An 18,263-nucleotide genomic window follows, 5' to 3' on the forward strand; every position below is an offset into this window, starting at 1 on the left:
TTGGCTCAGGGCAGGCTCACACAATGAGCGGGCTCCTGGTCAACCTCACCCTGTGATTTGTTCCTGAAGCTCTGTCTCTGAGTCACTTTGCCTTTCACCCATTTGTCAAGCACCTCAAAGACGGAGCTGCTTCTTTACTATCTCCAGTTTGCCAAGGAAGCTGTATCTTCTTCAAAATCGAACCCCAGGTTGACTTTGGATTAGCCAAGCCTCAGTTGCTATCTCCACTTGGACCTTTCTGGGTCCCCCTGACATGGTACGAACCCATCTTCTAGAAATACTGCCCCGAGGCACTCCCCAGCATTCACCTTTCAGGTTGTCCTCTGTGAAAATCCTTTGGGCTTTGGGGTCCAATTTCCCTAAAATAGCCTCCTCCGAGTCCTCAGATTTCTGCCCCTCCTAGGGTCCTGTGTTGCCTTGATATAATCCTTTGCCTCCCAGTCCAGGTCACCAACTCAAATAGTGCCTCTGAGCGGGTGTCAGCCTTTCCAAGTCTCCTTATTTTTGCGGCGGAAACATAAGATTTAACAACCCATCTGAAACACAATTTTACATTTTGATTGCTTCTGCCCCAGCCATACTGAGGTTACTTTCAATCTACATATATTTGTGGGAACAGGCTTTTTCACTGCAGTTCAATTCAAGTACACCTTATAATACCAGTGATTATAAAATACCATGGACTAACAGAGTGTCTTGCTTCCAGAGAGTTCAAACTGCTTTATAATTCTACCAAACGTAATTTATCTTCATAAGCTGCTGCAGAGACAAGGAAAAAAGCAAGATTAATAATCACATTTTATAGATGGTGAAATAAAAACCTGGAGAAATTGAGTAACATTTTTCCAGAAATGCACAGTCCTTCCTGTGCTCTCTGATTAGTGTTGCAGATTTATTGCCCGAGTTGGGAGTGGCCGTGAACCTTGCACTTATGTTATTAGTGTGGGTGATGGAGACATGAACTTGGCCGGGGAGGTTGGGTGAGGAAGGGCTTGTACTGTGAAAGGTGATGCAGGGTTAAGGTCATGCTCTCCAGTAGGAAGAAGTTAAAGAGCATCCCTTTAACTTCTTTAAAGTTAAAGGGGGTTGTGAATGGGCAGTTTTCTTTCTAAAGCTAAATGACAGGGACTTCGTTGTTGGTTATATTAATCTTTGTACCTTTTTCGTAAAGATAAATGAAAAAACTCTTTAATGGTTATGTTTTAATATATTTAAATAGTTTTCCTAATGTTTAAATTTATAAGGAAGAAAATGGACCTTTAAGATGAAGAAAGGGGGACTTCGCTGGTGGTCCATTGGTTAAGAATCTGCCTGCCAATGCAGAGCACATGTGTTTGATCCCTGGTCTGGGAGGATTCCACATGCCATGGGGCAACTGAGCCCTTGTGCCGCAACTCCTGAGCCCATGCTCTAGAGCCTGTGAGCCACAGCTGTTGAAGCCCATGTGTCTAGAGCCTGTGCTCTGCAATGGGGGAAGCCACTGCAATACGAAGCGCCCACACCGCAACTAGAGAGTAGCCCCTGCCTGCTGCAACTAGAGAGAAGCGCGTGCAGCAGTGAAGACCAAGCGCAACCAAAAAATAAATAACAGTAATAAAACTTTTTAAATGAGGAAAAGGGATGCTTTTTATCTAATTGCCGTCACATGGCCTTAGACACATTGTACATAATACATAAGTGATGTACTATCTGTTGACTGCTTTCTCTGGGCCAGGCCCTGTGCTAGGTGCTCCGATGATGCTGTTTCATTTTATCCTCCTACCAACGTCAGGAAATTGGTATACAGCCACAACCTGATGGCACTGTGAACTTGGGGTCCTGAGTGTTTCCACTCAACTCAGGTGGTATCCACGCCTCTGTTGGAGGTCATTCCCCCATAGGGTCACAACATTCTGCACGTGATCTGGGAATGCCTCACCAGCTACATGTACTGTCAGGAGAGCAACTAGAGTGAAATATCAAAGCTTAATCTCTGGTGTGTTGAAAATGACAGTTGTCTGTTCTCTTTCTGTAGAAAGATAGAATTTTCCATGTCTTGCTGTGGAAATGTTGGAAAGGAACAATCTCTCTTTCTTAGGTGCAAATTTTGTCTGACACTTCGTGTGTGTTTCAAGTATTTCTGATGTCCCAAAATAGCAGTGAGGAGCCTCTATAAGAGGATTCCATGGGCTGGTAAGTGAAGGTTGAGTCCCTGACAAAGCCTGGGCGGTTCTGAGCCCAGAGGGGAAAGGCCATGTCCCAAGCTGGCAGTCCTACCCACTAGGGACCCAAACCGAGACCAGAAACAGCCCCCATGCAAGAAACCGGGACGTGATCTTTTTTCTTTTTTTAAAGCATGTAAACTTTGAAATAGAAAGGCCAAGTAGTCTGCCTCTTGTCATATAGGCAGTGTTGCCAAGGAGATGGCACCAGCTTCAGGGAAAACTGGTGCCTGCTGAGGGTGTGGGGTTGAAACAGAAGGGTTTATTCCTTCTTCAGAGGTGTGGTGAGCACCTGGGTGCTCCATGTGTCTGTGCTAGACGCCAGAGGTGCAGCCAGAGGCCAGGGATGGACATGTACTCACCCCGCCCTGTGCCTGGAGGCCACTTCGCCCGATCACCTCTCCCAAGAAGCCCCCCAGGCTTTGCCTCGCCTGCGTGTGCTGGGCGCCGGTTGTGTGTTGGCTGCAGGCCCATTGTTGCCTCTGACTAGACAGTGAACTCCTGGAGGAACCGCAGGGTCTGGTTTCTGATCATCAGCACCCAGCACAGTGCCTGGCACATAGGAGATGCTTAGGAAAATGGCAGTTGAGTTATTCTGCTAAGTGACTAAATAAGGGGCGCTAAACTCTGTCTTAGGATAACCCCTGCTAATAATGGTTTCTTCACTGAAGAATAAATACACCTTAGCAACCATCGAATATGCTTCAGGTGCACTGAACAAAAAGAAACCAATTTTAGACTTGACTTTGAACATCGAGGAGTTTGGAGCCTTACAGACCATTGGAGCAGGGACTAGGCATCTGCCCGATCATAGCAGAGGGGTCTTCAGTTCCCCAGGGATTACTGAGAGGCCAGATAAAGAAGTACCTTCCTGACCTGAGGGTTCATGTTGAGCAGATTTTTATGAAGCATCTTCTGTGTACCAGTGGCTCAAAACATAGAAACACAGGCCCTGCCCTTGATATAGTAGAGGGCAAACACCCAGACATATATATACAGCAGTTGTTGTTCAGTCGCTCGGTCGTGTCTGACTCTTTGTAACTCCACGGACTGCAGCACACCAGGCTTCCCTGTCCTTCTCCATCTCCCGGAGTTTGCTCAAACTCATGTCCATTGAGTTGCTGATGCCATCCAACCATCTCATCCTCTGTTGTCCCCTTCTCCTGTCTTCAATCTTTCCCAGCATCAGGATCTTTTCCAATGAGTCAGTTCTTCGCATCAGGTTGGTCAAAGGATTGGAGCTTCAGCTTCAGCATCAGTCCTTCAGGTGGTCAGTTAATATTTATTGGACCGATCTGGTGGCTCATGTCTGTATGTTCACCACACAGTCCACCAGCACCGAGAGCAAGGTGTGTTTGAGTGAGGAAGGGGCGGGGAAGGACAGGCTGTCTCAGAAATGTGACCAAAGTGTCATGTGTGCAGACAAGAGGACACAGCCTTTGAATGGGGGACAGTTTCAGAGTAAATTGGAAACGGTTGAAACCAAAGGCAGGGGACGAGTAGGGGTTTACAAGAGAGGGCTGGACCACAGAGGGCTCCAGCAAGCCCACAGTGTGGAGCTGAGTGGATGATGGCTTCTAAAGGAAGAGGGAAGAGATGGGCCTTATCAGCCCTGCCCGTTCACATGCACGGAAGCCTGCTCTTCCCTGGGTGAAAGGCTCGCGCCTGGGCTCTCATTCCTTCATGAAGATTCGCCTTCCACCCTCCTTTGTTTGCAAGCCTTAGAACTTTCCATCTGAATCACATATTTTAGCACTTTTCTTATATTTAATAAAGGTTTATTCCATCTACAAATCCTTACTGATTGGCTCCTAAATGCCAGACCCTGTGCTGCCCTCTTGGACGTAGTAGAGGAGACAGACGGTGAGGAGGTTATTGGGAAAGTGCTGTAAAGTGACATTTACGGCACCAGAGATGGAGACTGACTGGTGTCGAGGGACGCCTGTCGGCGGCGGTGACAATTAAGCGCAGGTTTGAAGGATGAGTGAGAAGGAAGCCGCCACCTGAGAACCAGCGGAGAAAGCATTTGACGCCGAAGCTACAGCTCCGCAGGAAGGCTCAGGAAACTGGTTAGGCTGGGGCTCACTGAGCGAGAGTGGACTGGGTGACAGTGCCCGGCGGGGGAGGGACTGAGATTTCCTTCTCAGGGTGGCAGGGAGCCTGGGAAGGACTTCGAGCAGAGGGCCTGTGACCTGTTGAGCTGGTAGAGAGTGGACTGGAGGAAGCAGTGATGGATGGAAAGATAGGAAGGCCCAGGTGAGGTGGTCAGGGCCAGGGCGGTGGCAGCAGAAGCGGAGGATCTGGGGCCAGTTGAGCTGCTTCGGAGCTGCCATTATTGCGTGGCAAGGATGTGGAGGGAGAGAGAGGAATCAGCGATCAATCCCAGGTTTCCACCATGAGTAATGGGGCGCTGTGGGGGGTGGGGGTGCGACAGGAATTCCATTTAGTGAAACAGAGGACAGAGGGAGGAATTATTTGGGGTGGGAGGGTGCAGAGGAGCAGAGTTCCCTTTTAAAGACAAGTTGAGGTGATTGAGAGATATTCCAACGGAGATGTCAGGCCATCAGAAACATAAAGCTGGAGCCGAGAAAAGTCCAAGATGGAGACAGACTTTTGGAAATACACAAAATGGGATTTAAACCACTAAGAGTGGACACAATGACCGTTGCACTTTCCCAGCGTGCAGAGACGAGTACCACAAAATACATGACTCAGAATAACAGAGCCTTGTCCTCTCTCAGTTCTGGAAGCTAGACATCCAAAACCAAGGTGTCGACAGGGCCATGCTCCCTCTGAACCCTCCAGGGAGGGGCCTTCTTGCCTCTTCTAGCTTCTGCTGGCTCCTTGGCTTGTGACAGCATCACTCCAGTCTCCGCCTCCATCTTCACATGGCCATCTTCCCTCTGTGTCTGTGTCCAAATCTCCCCCTTCTTCCGAGGACACTGGTCATACTGGATGAAGGATACACCCTGCTCCAGGATGACGTCATCATAACTGATGACATCTGTAGTCACCCCATTCCCAAAGAAGGGCACACGTTGAGCTACCGAAGATTAGTACTTCAGCATGACTTTGGGACACAGTTCAACCCCATAAGAATTACCTAGAAAAACAATGAAATGAAAGAAGAGAAGGGGTCCTGGGGCTTTGCCATGGGCAGCACTTGGACAGAGGAGGACAAGCCGTGAGCAACAGAGCAGAACGAATGCAGGAGCACGTAGTGTCGTGCGGACCAAGATTGCCTGTTTCAAGACTGGATGGAACGATCAACTGTGTGGAAGAAACATGACTCTCAGGCTCCAGAGCTGAGAAACTGACCAGTGGACGCGACGTGGTCCCTGCTGGCCTCGACAAGCTCCACGCTTGAGTGGAGCGGAGGGGCAAGTCCAGCGAGAGGAGGGAGGGAAGATGCGAGAGACAGAGCGTTGGAAGCTGCCGGAGATGACTCTTCAGAGATTTGGCTTTGGAAGGAGAACAGAGAACTAGGGCAACAGCTGCAGGGAGCTGAAGGGATTAGGAGAGGTTTGGTTTTGGCATGTTTTGTTCTTGCGCTCTGTTTTATTGTTTTTAGATGGGAGACACTGGAGGAGAGTGTGCGCTTGGATTAGGTCTGTGTGTGTGTGTGTACTGTGAGACACTGGAGGAGAGTGTGCGCTTGGATTAGGTCTGTGTGTGTGTGTGTGTGTGTACTGTGAGACACTGGAGGAGAGTGTGCACTTGGATTAGGTCTGTGTGTGTGTGTGTACTGTGTATGTTTTTGTGCTCGACTTCAGTTGTCACCTGTGCTTTGGTGTCGCCTCCCCAGCGACCCGTTGGGGACAGGGCTGCACCTTCTGTTTCTTTTGTCTCCCAGCTGCCCTGCCTGATGCCCATGCATTTGCTCACTAGGATCACAGCAAAAGAAATCCTCTGCCGTATATATCGCGACGCCAGGAATTGCTGTCATTCCGTTTTCTGATGGGCTAAACCATTTTTTTAAATATTTACTTACTATTTATCTGGCTGTGCTGGGTCTTAGTTGAGGCATGAGAACTCTTAGTTGCAGCATGTGGGATATTACTTCCTCAACCAGGGATCGAACCTGAGCCCCCTGTATAAGGACCTCGGCGTCTTAACCACTGGACCACCAGGGAAGTCCCCAACTAAATGATTTTCACAGATCCCATACCTGTAACGTGAGTCTGCTGTTTCTCGCCCAAGAACATCACTGGCATGCCCTTTGCATGACAGTCTTACCTGTTGGATTCTGCTGGGCAGATCATCAGGGAACAGAATCTGAGAAATGGGTTTCCAGGGGTTCCCAGCAGTCTGCTTAAGGGCATGAAAAAGTGAAAGTGAAAGTTAGTCACACAGTCGTGTCCCAGTCTTTGCGATCCCATGGACTGTAGCCCACCAGGCTCCTCTGTCCTTGGAATTCTCCAGGCAAGAGTACTGGGACATGAGGGCCAGTTAATTAACCTGATAGGAAGGACAGCCTCATGGTCAAGTCCAGAGATGGCCACACAGAACCAGAGCAGCCTGTTCCTAAGACCCGAGTGTCCAGGCTGCAACGGGCAAAGGGACAGGTCACAAGAACGGGAGACAGAGGTGCTGAGATGCCTGATTCTGAGCCAGCAGCAGCTGCCACAGGAGGGGCTTCTCAAGACCAGAGCAGGGACCTCCCCAAGGAGAGGCCCGAGTCTCCACGTGAGAGGATGCAGGTAGACACGTCTGACTCTCGAAGAGAGAGGGCAGAAAGCAAAGCAGGTTCTGCCACATGTGTAACAAGAGCATGTTGTTTTCACTATCATGTTCTTTTGAGATACGCCCTTCTTTTCAAAAAGATGTGTTGTTTTTGTTTTTGTTTTAAATAAACCGAAACCACCGCGGAAGAGATGGCATTGCTGGAAGCAACCTGCGGTAGTCTCATCAGTTCCACCTAATGATGTGTGGCTCTGGAAGCCCTGGTGTGCGGGGGCCCCGCTGGACACAGTGACCTAGGCCAGGTCGAAGGTCCCTGACCCGGGGCAGTCCAGCACTGACGCCTCCCCAGGGCATCCGTCCCGGAGGGCAAGAGCCATCCCCCACGTCCACATGAACCGTCAGCAGCTAGGCTGGGAGGAGACAAAGACCAAAGACAGAGCGAAGTGCCAGGCGCAACACTGGAGCTGAAGACACCCAGCAGCGAGGGGACGGGGACAGGGGAGACCCCTTAAGTAACAGCTCGCTCCCCGGCCCTCCGCAGCAATCCCCTCCTTCCAAGCCCACGGAGACCCAACCGTGGCCTCGCCACCCAGACCACAGTCTTGGTGCTCTAGAAGCATCAACAGTAGTGCTGCCTCTCCAGCTCCAAGGAAGGGAAGAGACTCCTTTTTACAGCTGAAAAATCAAAAGACTTGATAGCAAGACCTTTTGGTTCATATTTGCTTTTTCAGAACCATTATGTAGAGAAAAAAAACCAGCAATGAGAGCCAGTTTAAAGGAACAGGCAGGGAGATGCTTTGTGCAGGGAAAATTCAGCTCGAAGTTCCAACAAGTGGAGGTGCTCCTGGCATCCCCTCCCTCCCTCCTCTCCTGCTGGCTGGGCAAAGATAACCCAGATAGAGAAAAGTCTCCCAGCTCCCGGGCTCCCTCTCCAGGCTGCTAAAAAGGTGGAGTTGCATCTTCCTGGATCACTTCATCAAGGGGACCATTGATAGACAAAACAGAAGTTGGGCCCATGCATCAGCAGAATGCCTTGAGCCACGTTTAAAAAAAAAAAAAATCATAAATTGAGTTCATATCTCATGCTCTGAACGTGGTTTTCTCCAAAATGTACCCCTAGCAATCATGACCAATTCCTAGAAAAGCGGAGCTACTCTGTGGTCTTTGGTTTTGATTACCAAGTACATGTGAAATTTTCTCTTTGAGTTTAGGTGATTTCCTTTAGAAGTTCCAGCAGGTAACCAGGTTTATCATGTGAAGGAATATAGTTTCTAAAGTTAGGAAAGGGTTTATAATGGAATTCTGATTAACACCTGAACTAGGTACTATAATTGTCATAATAGAGAATTCTTTAGAAGGTAATGAAAAAAAAAAAAAAAAAACTAGTGTTTCCTTGGAAAAGTGTGATACAAACCCCTAAAAAGGGATTGTTGGCATAAACAGATACTGGATTTAATCCCATTCGGAGTGGAGGCAACTTGTTTTATATATGACTGAAAATAAAATACCTGTACTTCAGAATTCCTTTGTAAAAACTGGGCATCCTTGGGACTTCCCTGGTAACCCAGTGGTTAAGACTCGGAGCTTCCACTGAATGTTCAGGGTGCAGGTTTGATCCCTGATCAGGGAACTAAGATCCTGCATGCCACTCAGCAAAAAAAATTTTTTAAACCTGGGCATTCTCTAAAGGTTGGTTTCCTGGATTTTCAGCTACAAAAGATAATTCTTGAGTATCTGAAAGGCATTGATTAGCTCGTCTGGCTGGAGTGTGATGGTAATGAAGCAGTAGCTGTGGTTCCCTCTGGGTCTGCTCTACAACCTCAGACCTACCGTGCATCTCAGCCAGTCATCCAGCCAGGCTCCCTACTGATGGGAGGACCAAGCCAAAGGATGCAGGGATCATTGCAACCCAGCTCAAGAACAGCAGGACCTTGAGTAACAGTAGCTTGGATTTGAAAGACTGGATTTTTTTTTTTTTTTAGAAGTCATACAGAAATAGCTTCCTGCCTTTCCAAATTGCTAATGACTTTTTTTTTTCCATTCTTCCTTTTCAGGGCCCCTGAGATCATCCTGGGTTTACCATTTTGTGAGGCAATTGATATGTGGTCTTTGGGCTGCGTCATCGCAGAGCTGTTCCTGGGCTGGCCGCTGTATCCAGGAGCTTCAGAGTACGATCAGGTGGGTCCAGACAGCACAGGTGTTCTCAGCCAGCTCTCTTCCTTTGTCTGGATGGGCACCCCATCCATAACCTGACATGGGGTGGGGCTCTGAGGTATGATACTGTCTCCCAAACCTTGCTTCCCTTCAATCACTTTTTTTTTTTAATTTAGCCACGACCTTTATTGAAGCATCTTACCTGTGTTCTCTCTTCAAGTACCAGTATCCAAATTTACAATTGAAGATCACCTGGCTTTTCTTTCTTTGTTCTTCTTCCTTTTCCCTTTTCCTTTGATTACTTCTTTCTCTCCCTATAAAATTGTCATTTTTCTCTGAGACGCTAGAGCCGTGAGTATACCACGTGTATGGTGACAGGAAAAGCCCTGACCTCATTCCCATCTTTCCTTACAGATCCGGTATATTTCACAAACACAGGGTTTGCCAGCAGAATATTTATTAAGCGCGGGGACAAAGACAACTAGGTTTTTTAACCGGGACACAGACTCGCCGTATCCTCTGTGGAGGCTGAAGGTAGGAAGAGCGCCCACTCGTTCCTCACCAACACCCAGCTTTCGGGGAAGAAGGTCCCCGTGAAAAGTACCCCCATTCGCAGGGAGCCTTTAACCGAGGCACATGGGTCCTGGCTCTGACTCTGATTCGGCCATGGCGGGGTCGCGACTGTGGTTGATACATGGTGGATGGATTTTTGAATGTTCAGAAAGCACCACTTTGCTTGACCTACTGCCTTTGCACCTCAAGCTCTGATTGCTAAACTCCCTCAATTTCATCCAGTAAACCTGGATGACCTGCCTGGTTGGCTGCTGGATAGAGAAATGAAAGAAGTGAACGGCCCCTGGCCCTTAAGGAGCTCCCAGTGCAGAGGGAGACTGAACCTGTGTGACAAGCCCTGCCCCCTCCCCATGACCAGCACCCTGTTTCAGGCAGGAACAGAATGTGGGAGCCTGGAGGAGGGAGCCTTGATTCTTGCTATGGCAGAGGGTTGAGGAGGAGCATTTGAGCCAGGCCCTGAAGGATGCAGAGAGCCTTGCAGGCAGCAACACAATGTACGAAGGCTCCGGGAGGGGTCTGCTGGCCCCGCCGGCAGGTGGTGTAGCGCCTCACTGCACACCGTAAACTCCGGCAGTTTGACTTTAACGGAAACATATTTTGCTTTCACTTTGATCTGTGCCTAGTAATTAAAATTAATGTTGTTTTTTTTTTTTTCCTGGGGAGGAGAAAATAATATACGTCTTAAGTGTGTTTTGTGTTCATTTTAGGTGTTTCCTTTTTTTTGCAAGAGTGTGGGTGGGTATTTTTTTAACAGAAACCACAGCCAAACTGTAATACATTAGAGATGATGCATGGTCAGTGATGGCAAAAGATTTAGAAAAGAGATCTGGCAGCTGAGCAGGCCTCTGAGGCTCCTGATGGGAGGCTGGCATTTGGCAGCTGTTGAGGGTGAGCGGCTCAAGGTCAGGTCCAGTGAAAAAGAGTCCTGGCAGGAGGAGGCTGAGGCTGGCCAGGGCCGGGGTTCATTTCTGTGTCTTAGTTAGGAGACTCAGGCCTTCTTGGCCAGCTGTTCCCTCATCGAAGCCTGGATCTTAGCAGCTCCAGGTGTGCTGTCCTTGAGTGAGTCTTGGAGGATCAATTACCTGTGATCCATGAATTAGTCCAAAACCCCATAGTCATTGGAAACAGCGGCTTCCTAGACTGAGGCCAGTTTAGGAACCAGACGTGTGTCCCCTGGACCCAGGCAGAGAGGACTGTCGAACAGACTCCAGAGCCAGCAGTCACGTGACCTTGGCAAGCTCCTCAGGCTCTCTGCCCCCGTTTGTCCCTCTGGAAGATGGGCTGGTAATCGGCCTCCCTAAGTTGGTTGTGAAGGGCATTATGTGAGTTCACGTGCTTTGGAACAGTACCTGGGGACTCCCCTTGCAGTCCAATGGTTGAGAATCCGCCTGCCAATGCTGGGGACTCAGGTTCGATCCCTGTTCCAGGAAGGATGCATGTGCAGAGGGGCAACTAAGCCTGTGCCTCCCAGCTACTGAAGCCCACGTGCCCTGTAGCCCATGCTCCACAATAAGAAAAGCCACCACAATGAGAAACCCCCTGTGGCCACAGTTGGAGAAAGTCCTCATGCAGCGAGGACCCAATGCAGCCACAAATAAATACACGGTTAAATAGATAAATAATTTTAAAAAATAGTGTCTGACACATAGGGAGAGTTCTATGTATATGAATTTGATAAATTAAAATTTTAAAATGTGTGGACAAAAGGCTTCTGCTTTTGCACATATGAAACCTAACCGCATCCCTTAAACTTAGGGGAGAATGTAGTTTTCGGGGTTGTGGCATATACTGCCTTCTGGGGATCCCCCCAGACCCGACTCAGAGCTGGCACCCCAACAGTGTTCATGGGAAGGGAGGAAGGAGGAGGGGTGAACTAAGTGTGGAGCAGGAGGAGAGGAAGGAATTCCTGGGCAGGTCGCTTTAAGAATCCTATCTCCTCTCTGAAAGGTGGGAAAAGATCCTCAGGGGGAGAAGCAGAGGTTGGCAGGTTTGAGTCACAGTGACTAGGAAATAATTCATATTACCAATGGCCCGTTGCCTGTCTTGACCAGACACCAGATGACCATGAAGCAGAGACGGGGATTAAGTCAAAAGAAGCAAGGAAGTACATTTTCAACTGTTTAGATGACATGGCCCAGGTAAGCTCCGTGGGTGAGTATACAGTGTTAGCCCTTTCAGGGCCACACACAACAACACTTCTGCAGGAGTAATTAACAGAGGATGGGGGTAGAAATCCACCTGACTCCAATGTGGTGGCTGACTTTGACCTTAAACAATGAAATGTCAGCCTTGGGAAGTATACCACTGAGTTTGTGGAACATTTTTAAGACCTTACACAAGCTCTTTAAAAACAGCTTCAGTTTACTGTCTCTCAATTGTAAAATAGCACTGGCCAATCTTACTGATGTCTTCATGAGAAGAATTCAAGCCCATTAGTTCATTTGAGTACCATGAGGAGTTCTCTAGTGCCACCTTATCAAGGGGCCATAAACTGGTGACTTGAGGCAACAGTGTTTATTCTCTTGCAGTGCTAGAGGCCGGAAGTTTGAGATCACAGTGCCAGCAGGCCATGTCCCCTCTAGACCAGCTCTAGGAAGAAACTGGCCCAGGCTGTTCTAGTTTCTGATGGCCCCCAGTAACCCTCAGTTTCCCTTGACTTGTATGTGCATCCCCCAGTCTCTGTCTCCTTCATGTGGCCTTCTTTTCTCTGTGTTCTCTATGTTCCCTCTTTTCTCTGGGTCCAAAATCTCCCTTCTTTCTCTTACAAAGACACCAGTCATTGGCTGTATGGCCCACCCTACTTCATTGTGACTTTAACTTGGGTACATCTGCTGAGACTCTGTTTCCAAATTAGGTCCCATTCCCGGGTACCAGGGACCAGGACATCCATCTTCTGTGAGCACTCAACCCAATGCAGTCAGTCTCTCTCAGGTCACCTTTGTGTCCAGAGAGAATTCTAGAACATCAGCTATTTTTAGAATAAGACCTAGTCTAAAATCAGGGCAACCCAAAGTGAGTTTTTCTTCAAAGCAATGAGAAACACAGCTCCAGACCAATGAACACTTAACACACTTCTTACTGAAGATAAGCGTAACCAAAACTCATAACTCCAAGTAAAGTATACTTGTCAGTTGATTAGAAGCTTTGATTTTCTGAGAAAACTGAAATTGCTTTCCAGTACATGTCTTGGGAGGGAGGCGGAAAAGAAAGCACCACAAAACAAGGCTTTTAAAGGTCATCCTAGTATAGGTTTCCCAGGCAGTACAGTGGTAAAGAATCTGCCTGCTGATGTAGGAGACACGAGTTCGATTTCTGGGTCAGGAAGAGCCCCTGGAGAAGGAAATGGAAACCTGCTCCAGTATTCTTCCTGGGAAATCCCACGGACAGAGGAGCCTGGTGGGCTACAGTCCACAGGGTCACAAAGAGTTGGACACGACTGAACGACTGAGCACACACACACACCATATAGACTTGCTCTTGGAAGAAAAATCTTGTGTTCAGATATCCTGCCTGCCTTTGCCAGAGATGGTCCCAGTGAACCCTGGGATTCAAATAACTCAGACCCTGGCTCAGGAGCTGCAAGAAGACTGACCTGCTGTAGGTATAGGAAGCAGGCCCCAATACCTCTCTTGTAAGGTTAAAGAGCTAAACCTTTTTTGCATCTTATTTTTCACTGCTTGGTTGTAATTATTGTTTTTTAACCATGGGAAAATATGTGTAGCCTAAAATGGTACAACTCTAAGTATACCATTCAGTACATTCACATTGTCATAAGCTCAGTCTCCAGAATTCTTTTCATCTTATGGTTCTTTTCAATGATGCAAGGTGCATTTCAACCTAACTGATGAAAGCAGAGCCAGCTGCGCCCGCACACTCATATGTGTGCAGGTGCCCACAGGGGTCTCTCTCTTCCCTGAGCAGCCCCCACCAGCCTCTCCTGCAGAGAGAACAGCTATGACCTGCGGGCAGTGATGACCCGTGGTAGCACCCCCCACAGGGCAGACACAGCCTTCTGGGGGTTGTGAAGGGGTGCCCAAGAGATTAGGATGGAGCTGCAGAGCACAGAATAAGAGGGATGGGGCCAGGGAGGCCCAGCGGAATCTTGGTAACTTGTCCCCACTTGCTTGCAGGTGAACATGACCACAGATTTGGAAGGGAGTGACATGTTGGTGGAGAAGGCGGACCGGCGGGAGTTCATCGACCTGCTGAAGAAGATGCTGACCATAGACGCCGATAAGAGAATCACTCCAATCGAGACCCTGAACCACCCCTTCGTCACCATGACGCACTTACTCGACTTTCCCCACAGCACACAGTAGGTGTCCTGGTGGATGCTTTATCCCAGGGGTCAGCAGACTCTTTTTTAAAGCCCCAGGTAGTGCATGTTTCAGGCTTTGTAGGGACTTCCCTGGTGGGTCCAGTGTTCAAGACTCTGGGCTCCTTTCAATGCAAGGAGCGCAGGTTTGATCCCTGGTCAGGGAACCAAGATCCCACAGGCCTCGAGGCTCCCCCCTAAAAAAATTCAGGCTTTGTAGCCGTATGGTCTCTGTCACGACGACTCAGCTCTGCCATTAGAGTTGAAAGCAGCTGTAGACATTACAGAAACCAACAAGGGAGGCTGTGTTCCACTAAAGCAGTATTGATAAAAATAGTCGGCAGCCACACTGGGATCCTGGGCTGAAGTTTTCTTAACACCAAAAAGAGGGAACAGTGGGGCATGAGAGGGCATGAGGCCGGGTGGACCAGACCTGGGGTGTCTGCATGAAGGGAGGTGCTCAGAATGGCAGCATCTGTGGTGCAGAGCCATGTACAAGCCAGAGGTCATGCGTGGATTATTGGTTTGTTCATTCATTCATTCATTCATTCACTGGGCTGGGCCGGGAGCTGGAGGCAGTGGGGAGCAGAGCAGATGGGTACCCTGCCCACTGGAGTTTAGAGTCTATAGGAGAGAAAGTGAAAGTTGCTTAGTCGTGTCTGACTCTGTGACTCCATGGACTATTATAGTCCATGGAACTCTCCAGGCCAGAATACTAGAGTGGGTACCCATTCTCTTCTCCAGGGGACCTTCCCAACCCAGGGATCAAACCCAGGTCTCCCGCGTAGCAGGTGGATTCTTTACCAGATGAGCCACTAGGGAAGCCCAGGCATACTGGAGTGGCTAGCCTATCCCTTCTCCAGGGGATCTTCCCAACCCAGGAATCAAACTGGGGTCTCCCGCATTGCCCGTGGATTTTTTACCAGCTGAGCCACCAGGGAAGCCCCTATAGGAGAGAGGAAGGCACTAAACCAAAGATCCCCAAATAACCAGGCTGTTCTCAGGGGATACAAAGGGCAAGCAGAGCATGTAACACGAGGACCTTGCTGGAGGCAGGGCGGGGATGACCCACAGATGTGACCGCCCAAGGAGAGGGAGCTGCTTGGTGGAAAGGCCAGTGAGAGTGGAAGGGGCCTTCCCAGGTGGAGACCCCAGCACGGGCAAGATCAAGCACCTGGGGACAGGGAGAGATGAGGCCTCAGGATAAGCCAGTGGCAAGGCTTCCGTGTTATGGATTTCGCTCTTTCTCCTAAGAGTAATGGGAAGTCATTAAAGGATTGATGGCCAGGGAATGGCTGATTGGAGTTGTGTTAAACAAAGATCGGTCTGCTGTCGCTCGATCAAGTCAAATAAGCTTGGAAAAAATGCCCATCAGATCTGGCAACTTGGAGGTTGCTGGTAACTTATGGAGAGCTGTTTCTGTGGATGGTAGAAGCAGAAACCAGTTTAGCAGGTTGAAAGATTGAGTGAGAGATGAAGAAATAGATGGTACCCTTTCAGGAAGGAAGGCTGTGAAAGGTGGGGGGAAGAAATAGAAGGGTGACTCAGGAAGACCCAAGGAGGGGGTTTCTTTTCATATGAAAGAGACTTGAGCATCTTAAGAGGCTGATGGGAAGTGCCTGGTAGTAAGTAAGAGATTAAAGATAAAGGATGCTCAGAAGATGTTTCTCGAGGTAGTGGGAAGGACCAGGATTCGGAGGGCAGGTGGAGGAATAGGCAACATCACAGAGGGCGGGCAGAGGAGAGCGCATGGCTGTTGCAAGTGCCTGGTGCAGTGGAGCAGAGTTGAGGGCTTCTTCCACCAGCTTCCCCTCCCTGTTGAAAACAGGGTATTGGTGGTTAAAGGAGGGTAGGAAAGCTTAGGTAGCGGAAGGTAGCAGAGACAATTGAACAGAGAAACAGAGCAGAATCGCTGAGTGTGGGGGTTGGATTTGAAAAGCCCGGGGTGTACATGAACTCCTCAGGTGAAGGCGTACAATCAACAGAGTCCTTCCAGGTTGGAGTTTGGCTGCGCTGCTAAGAGAAAAAGATTGACACAGATTTATGATGTTGGCAGTGAAGAGACTGTAATCCAAAGTCATGGCTATGCGAGGCTTAGCTAAAAGAAAAAGGAAGTGAAGCTGGGAGGGGTCCAAAGAGACTGAGTGGTCTGATCAGCTCAGAGAACGCTTAGTATAGTCATAGTTGAACTAGCCAGATGGGTGGAAAGTGTGCCCAGGAGGTGGGATGCTTGAATTTGTGGTTGTGGAAATGGCACGGTTTCAGGCTTGACGGTCCAAGGAATGGGGTGGCTGGAATTGACAACAGGTCCCTGGAGATGAGAAGGAACTAAGGAGCCAGGGAGTCTGACCAGGAATCAGGGTGACTCCGAAGGGCTTCCCTGTTGGCTCAGACAGTAAAGAATCTGCCCGCAAGGCAAGCAACTCAGGTTCGATCCCTGGGTCGGGAAGATCCCCTGGAGAAGGGAATGGCAACCCACTCCCAGTATTCTTGCCTGGAGAATTCTGTGGACAGAGAAGCCTGGCGGGCTACAGCCCATGGGGTCACAAAGAGTCGAACACAACTGAGCAACTAACACTTCCACTTTTTCACTTTTCGAAGTCTCCCAGATGGGCAGGACTGAGCAAGTGGCCCGGCCTCGGTGACTGAGGGGGAGAGAAGAGAAGGGAGGATTAGTTTGAGGAGGTGCCATCACAAAGCACCACCAAGTGGTCGAGTGTCATGAACAGCAGACACTCATTTTCTTATTCTAGAAGCCCACGATCTAGGTGTCCGGCAGAGTTGGCTTTTTCTGTGGCCTCTTTCCTCGGCTTCTGCCCGAGTCTTCCTGTGGTCTTCCTCTTACGCTGTCTGTGTCCTGATTTCTTCCTCCTTCTAAGGAATTGGATCAGGGCCCGCCCTAATGACCTCATTTCACCTTTAAAGATCCTATCTCCAAATTCAGTCCCATTCTTAAGTACTGGGGGGTTAGAACTATAACATGTGAATCTGAGGGGCACGGTTCAGCCTATAAACAGAGTCAGGAGAGAGATCACTTCAACCTCTGAGGCACTTGGGGCATGAAAGAATAAACAGCCCTCTCCCTGGGTGTCTGCCGGGAGAAGCAGGGTGCTCAAGAGAGCAGCAGGTTTCAGGTGGCATCAGGAGAGAGAGGGATACATGGAAAGAGCCTGCAGCCGAGACAGTCATGGGTCACCATGGGCCCCGCCACAGCCAGAATCAGATCAGGTCAAGTCTCAAGGCTGGATTTGACCCTCAGCAGCATACGAGAAATGAGGGTGTGGCACCCATCACCAGTGGTGCTTCCTCTCTTTTCGGTCTGTTCCTTACTAGCTGCTGTTGAGCAAGTCAGATTGTATTGCAACAACCAGATAGTGCCTCTACTTTAGAAGCATGCTTGCAACAACCAGACTCGAGAACAGAGAAGGAACTGGGACCCATCCCTTGCAAGCTCTCATTACGGGATTTGTCCTGTTTCTGGGTATGGGAGGGGTAAGTCAAGGGGTGTCAGTCTGAACCACAGAGGAAAGGCAGACTTGGTGATTTACTGCATAGGCCCCCATAAGATCAGTCTTCGTGTCATCAGGAGTGAAGTGGGATGGCTGAGAAACAGCTGTGGATAGGAGATGGAGGGGTGCTCGTTAGAGGGTTCCTGGTAGCCGTGTGCACTGTCAGTGAGACATTCGTGCATGCCCAGCTGTGTCCAGCTGTTTTGTGACTCAATAGACTGCTACCCACCAGGCTCCTCTAAGAAGTTTCCCAGGCAAGAATACTGGAGTGGGCTGCCACTTCCTTCTGCACGGAACCTTCCTGACCCAGGGATCGAACCCACATCTACTGCATCTCCCGCACCAGCAGGTGGATTCTTTACCACTGAGCCACCTGGAAAGCCCCCAGCACTGTCAGTGAACAGTCACATGCATAAAGTTTGAGGCTTGGCTGAATGACCTCAGGGTGCCGTCTGTCTTTTAGTTCTGCATGGAAGCAAATCAGGGTGTTTCACTGTAGGTGAAGACCCAGCACGGAAACCATGGGCATCAGCTGGCTCCTAACTCAGAACCTGGTGTGGAACCAGGGGAAGCACTGACAACTTAGATTTCAGAAAATAGGCCTCGGAAGGAAAGAAGGGTCTCTGAGCACAAAGTAGGCCTGATCTCCAAGCAACCCTAGAATTTGCTGGGCAGACCATGAAGAAGTCTGGGGCCAGAAGAAACCCGCGGCTGGGCCAGGGCTGCCCCAACATCTAGATTATCAGATGAAAGAGACTCCACTCGTTTCTCCATGCCAAGATTCTAGTGCTCGAATTCCTTAAAAACCATTCTCAACATTAACCCAGT

General features: G+C 49.2%; 1 protein-coding gene across 1 annotated transcript in view; it reads left to right on the top strand.

Annotated features, from left to right (window-relative positions):
• The window catches only part of HIPK2 (homeodomain interacting protein kinase 2), a 199,524-nt gene that overhangs the window by 127,803 nt on the left and 53,458 nt on the right, over window positions 1–18,263 (top strand). The window contains 4 exon segments of the mRNA XM_070369190.1: window positions 8,939–9,062; window positions 9,453–9,572; window positions 11,663–11,749; window positions 13,742–13,926. Coding sequence (XP_070225291.1) covers window positions 8,939–9,062; window positions 9,453–9,572; window positions 11,663–11,749; window positions 13,742–13,926 — 516 coding nt within the window.

Source organism: Bos mutus, chromosome 4 (assembly GCF_027580195.1).
Source record: "Bos mutus isolate GX-2022 chromosome 4, NWIPB_WYAK_1.1, whole genome shotgun sequence".
NCBI lineage: Eukaryota > Metazoa > Chordata > Mammalia > Artiodactyla > Bovidae > Bos > Bos mutus.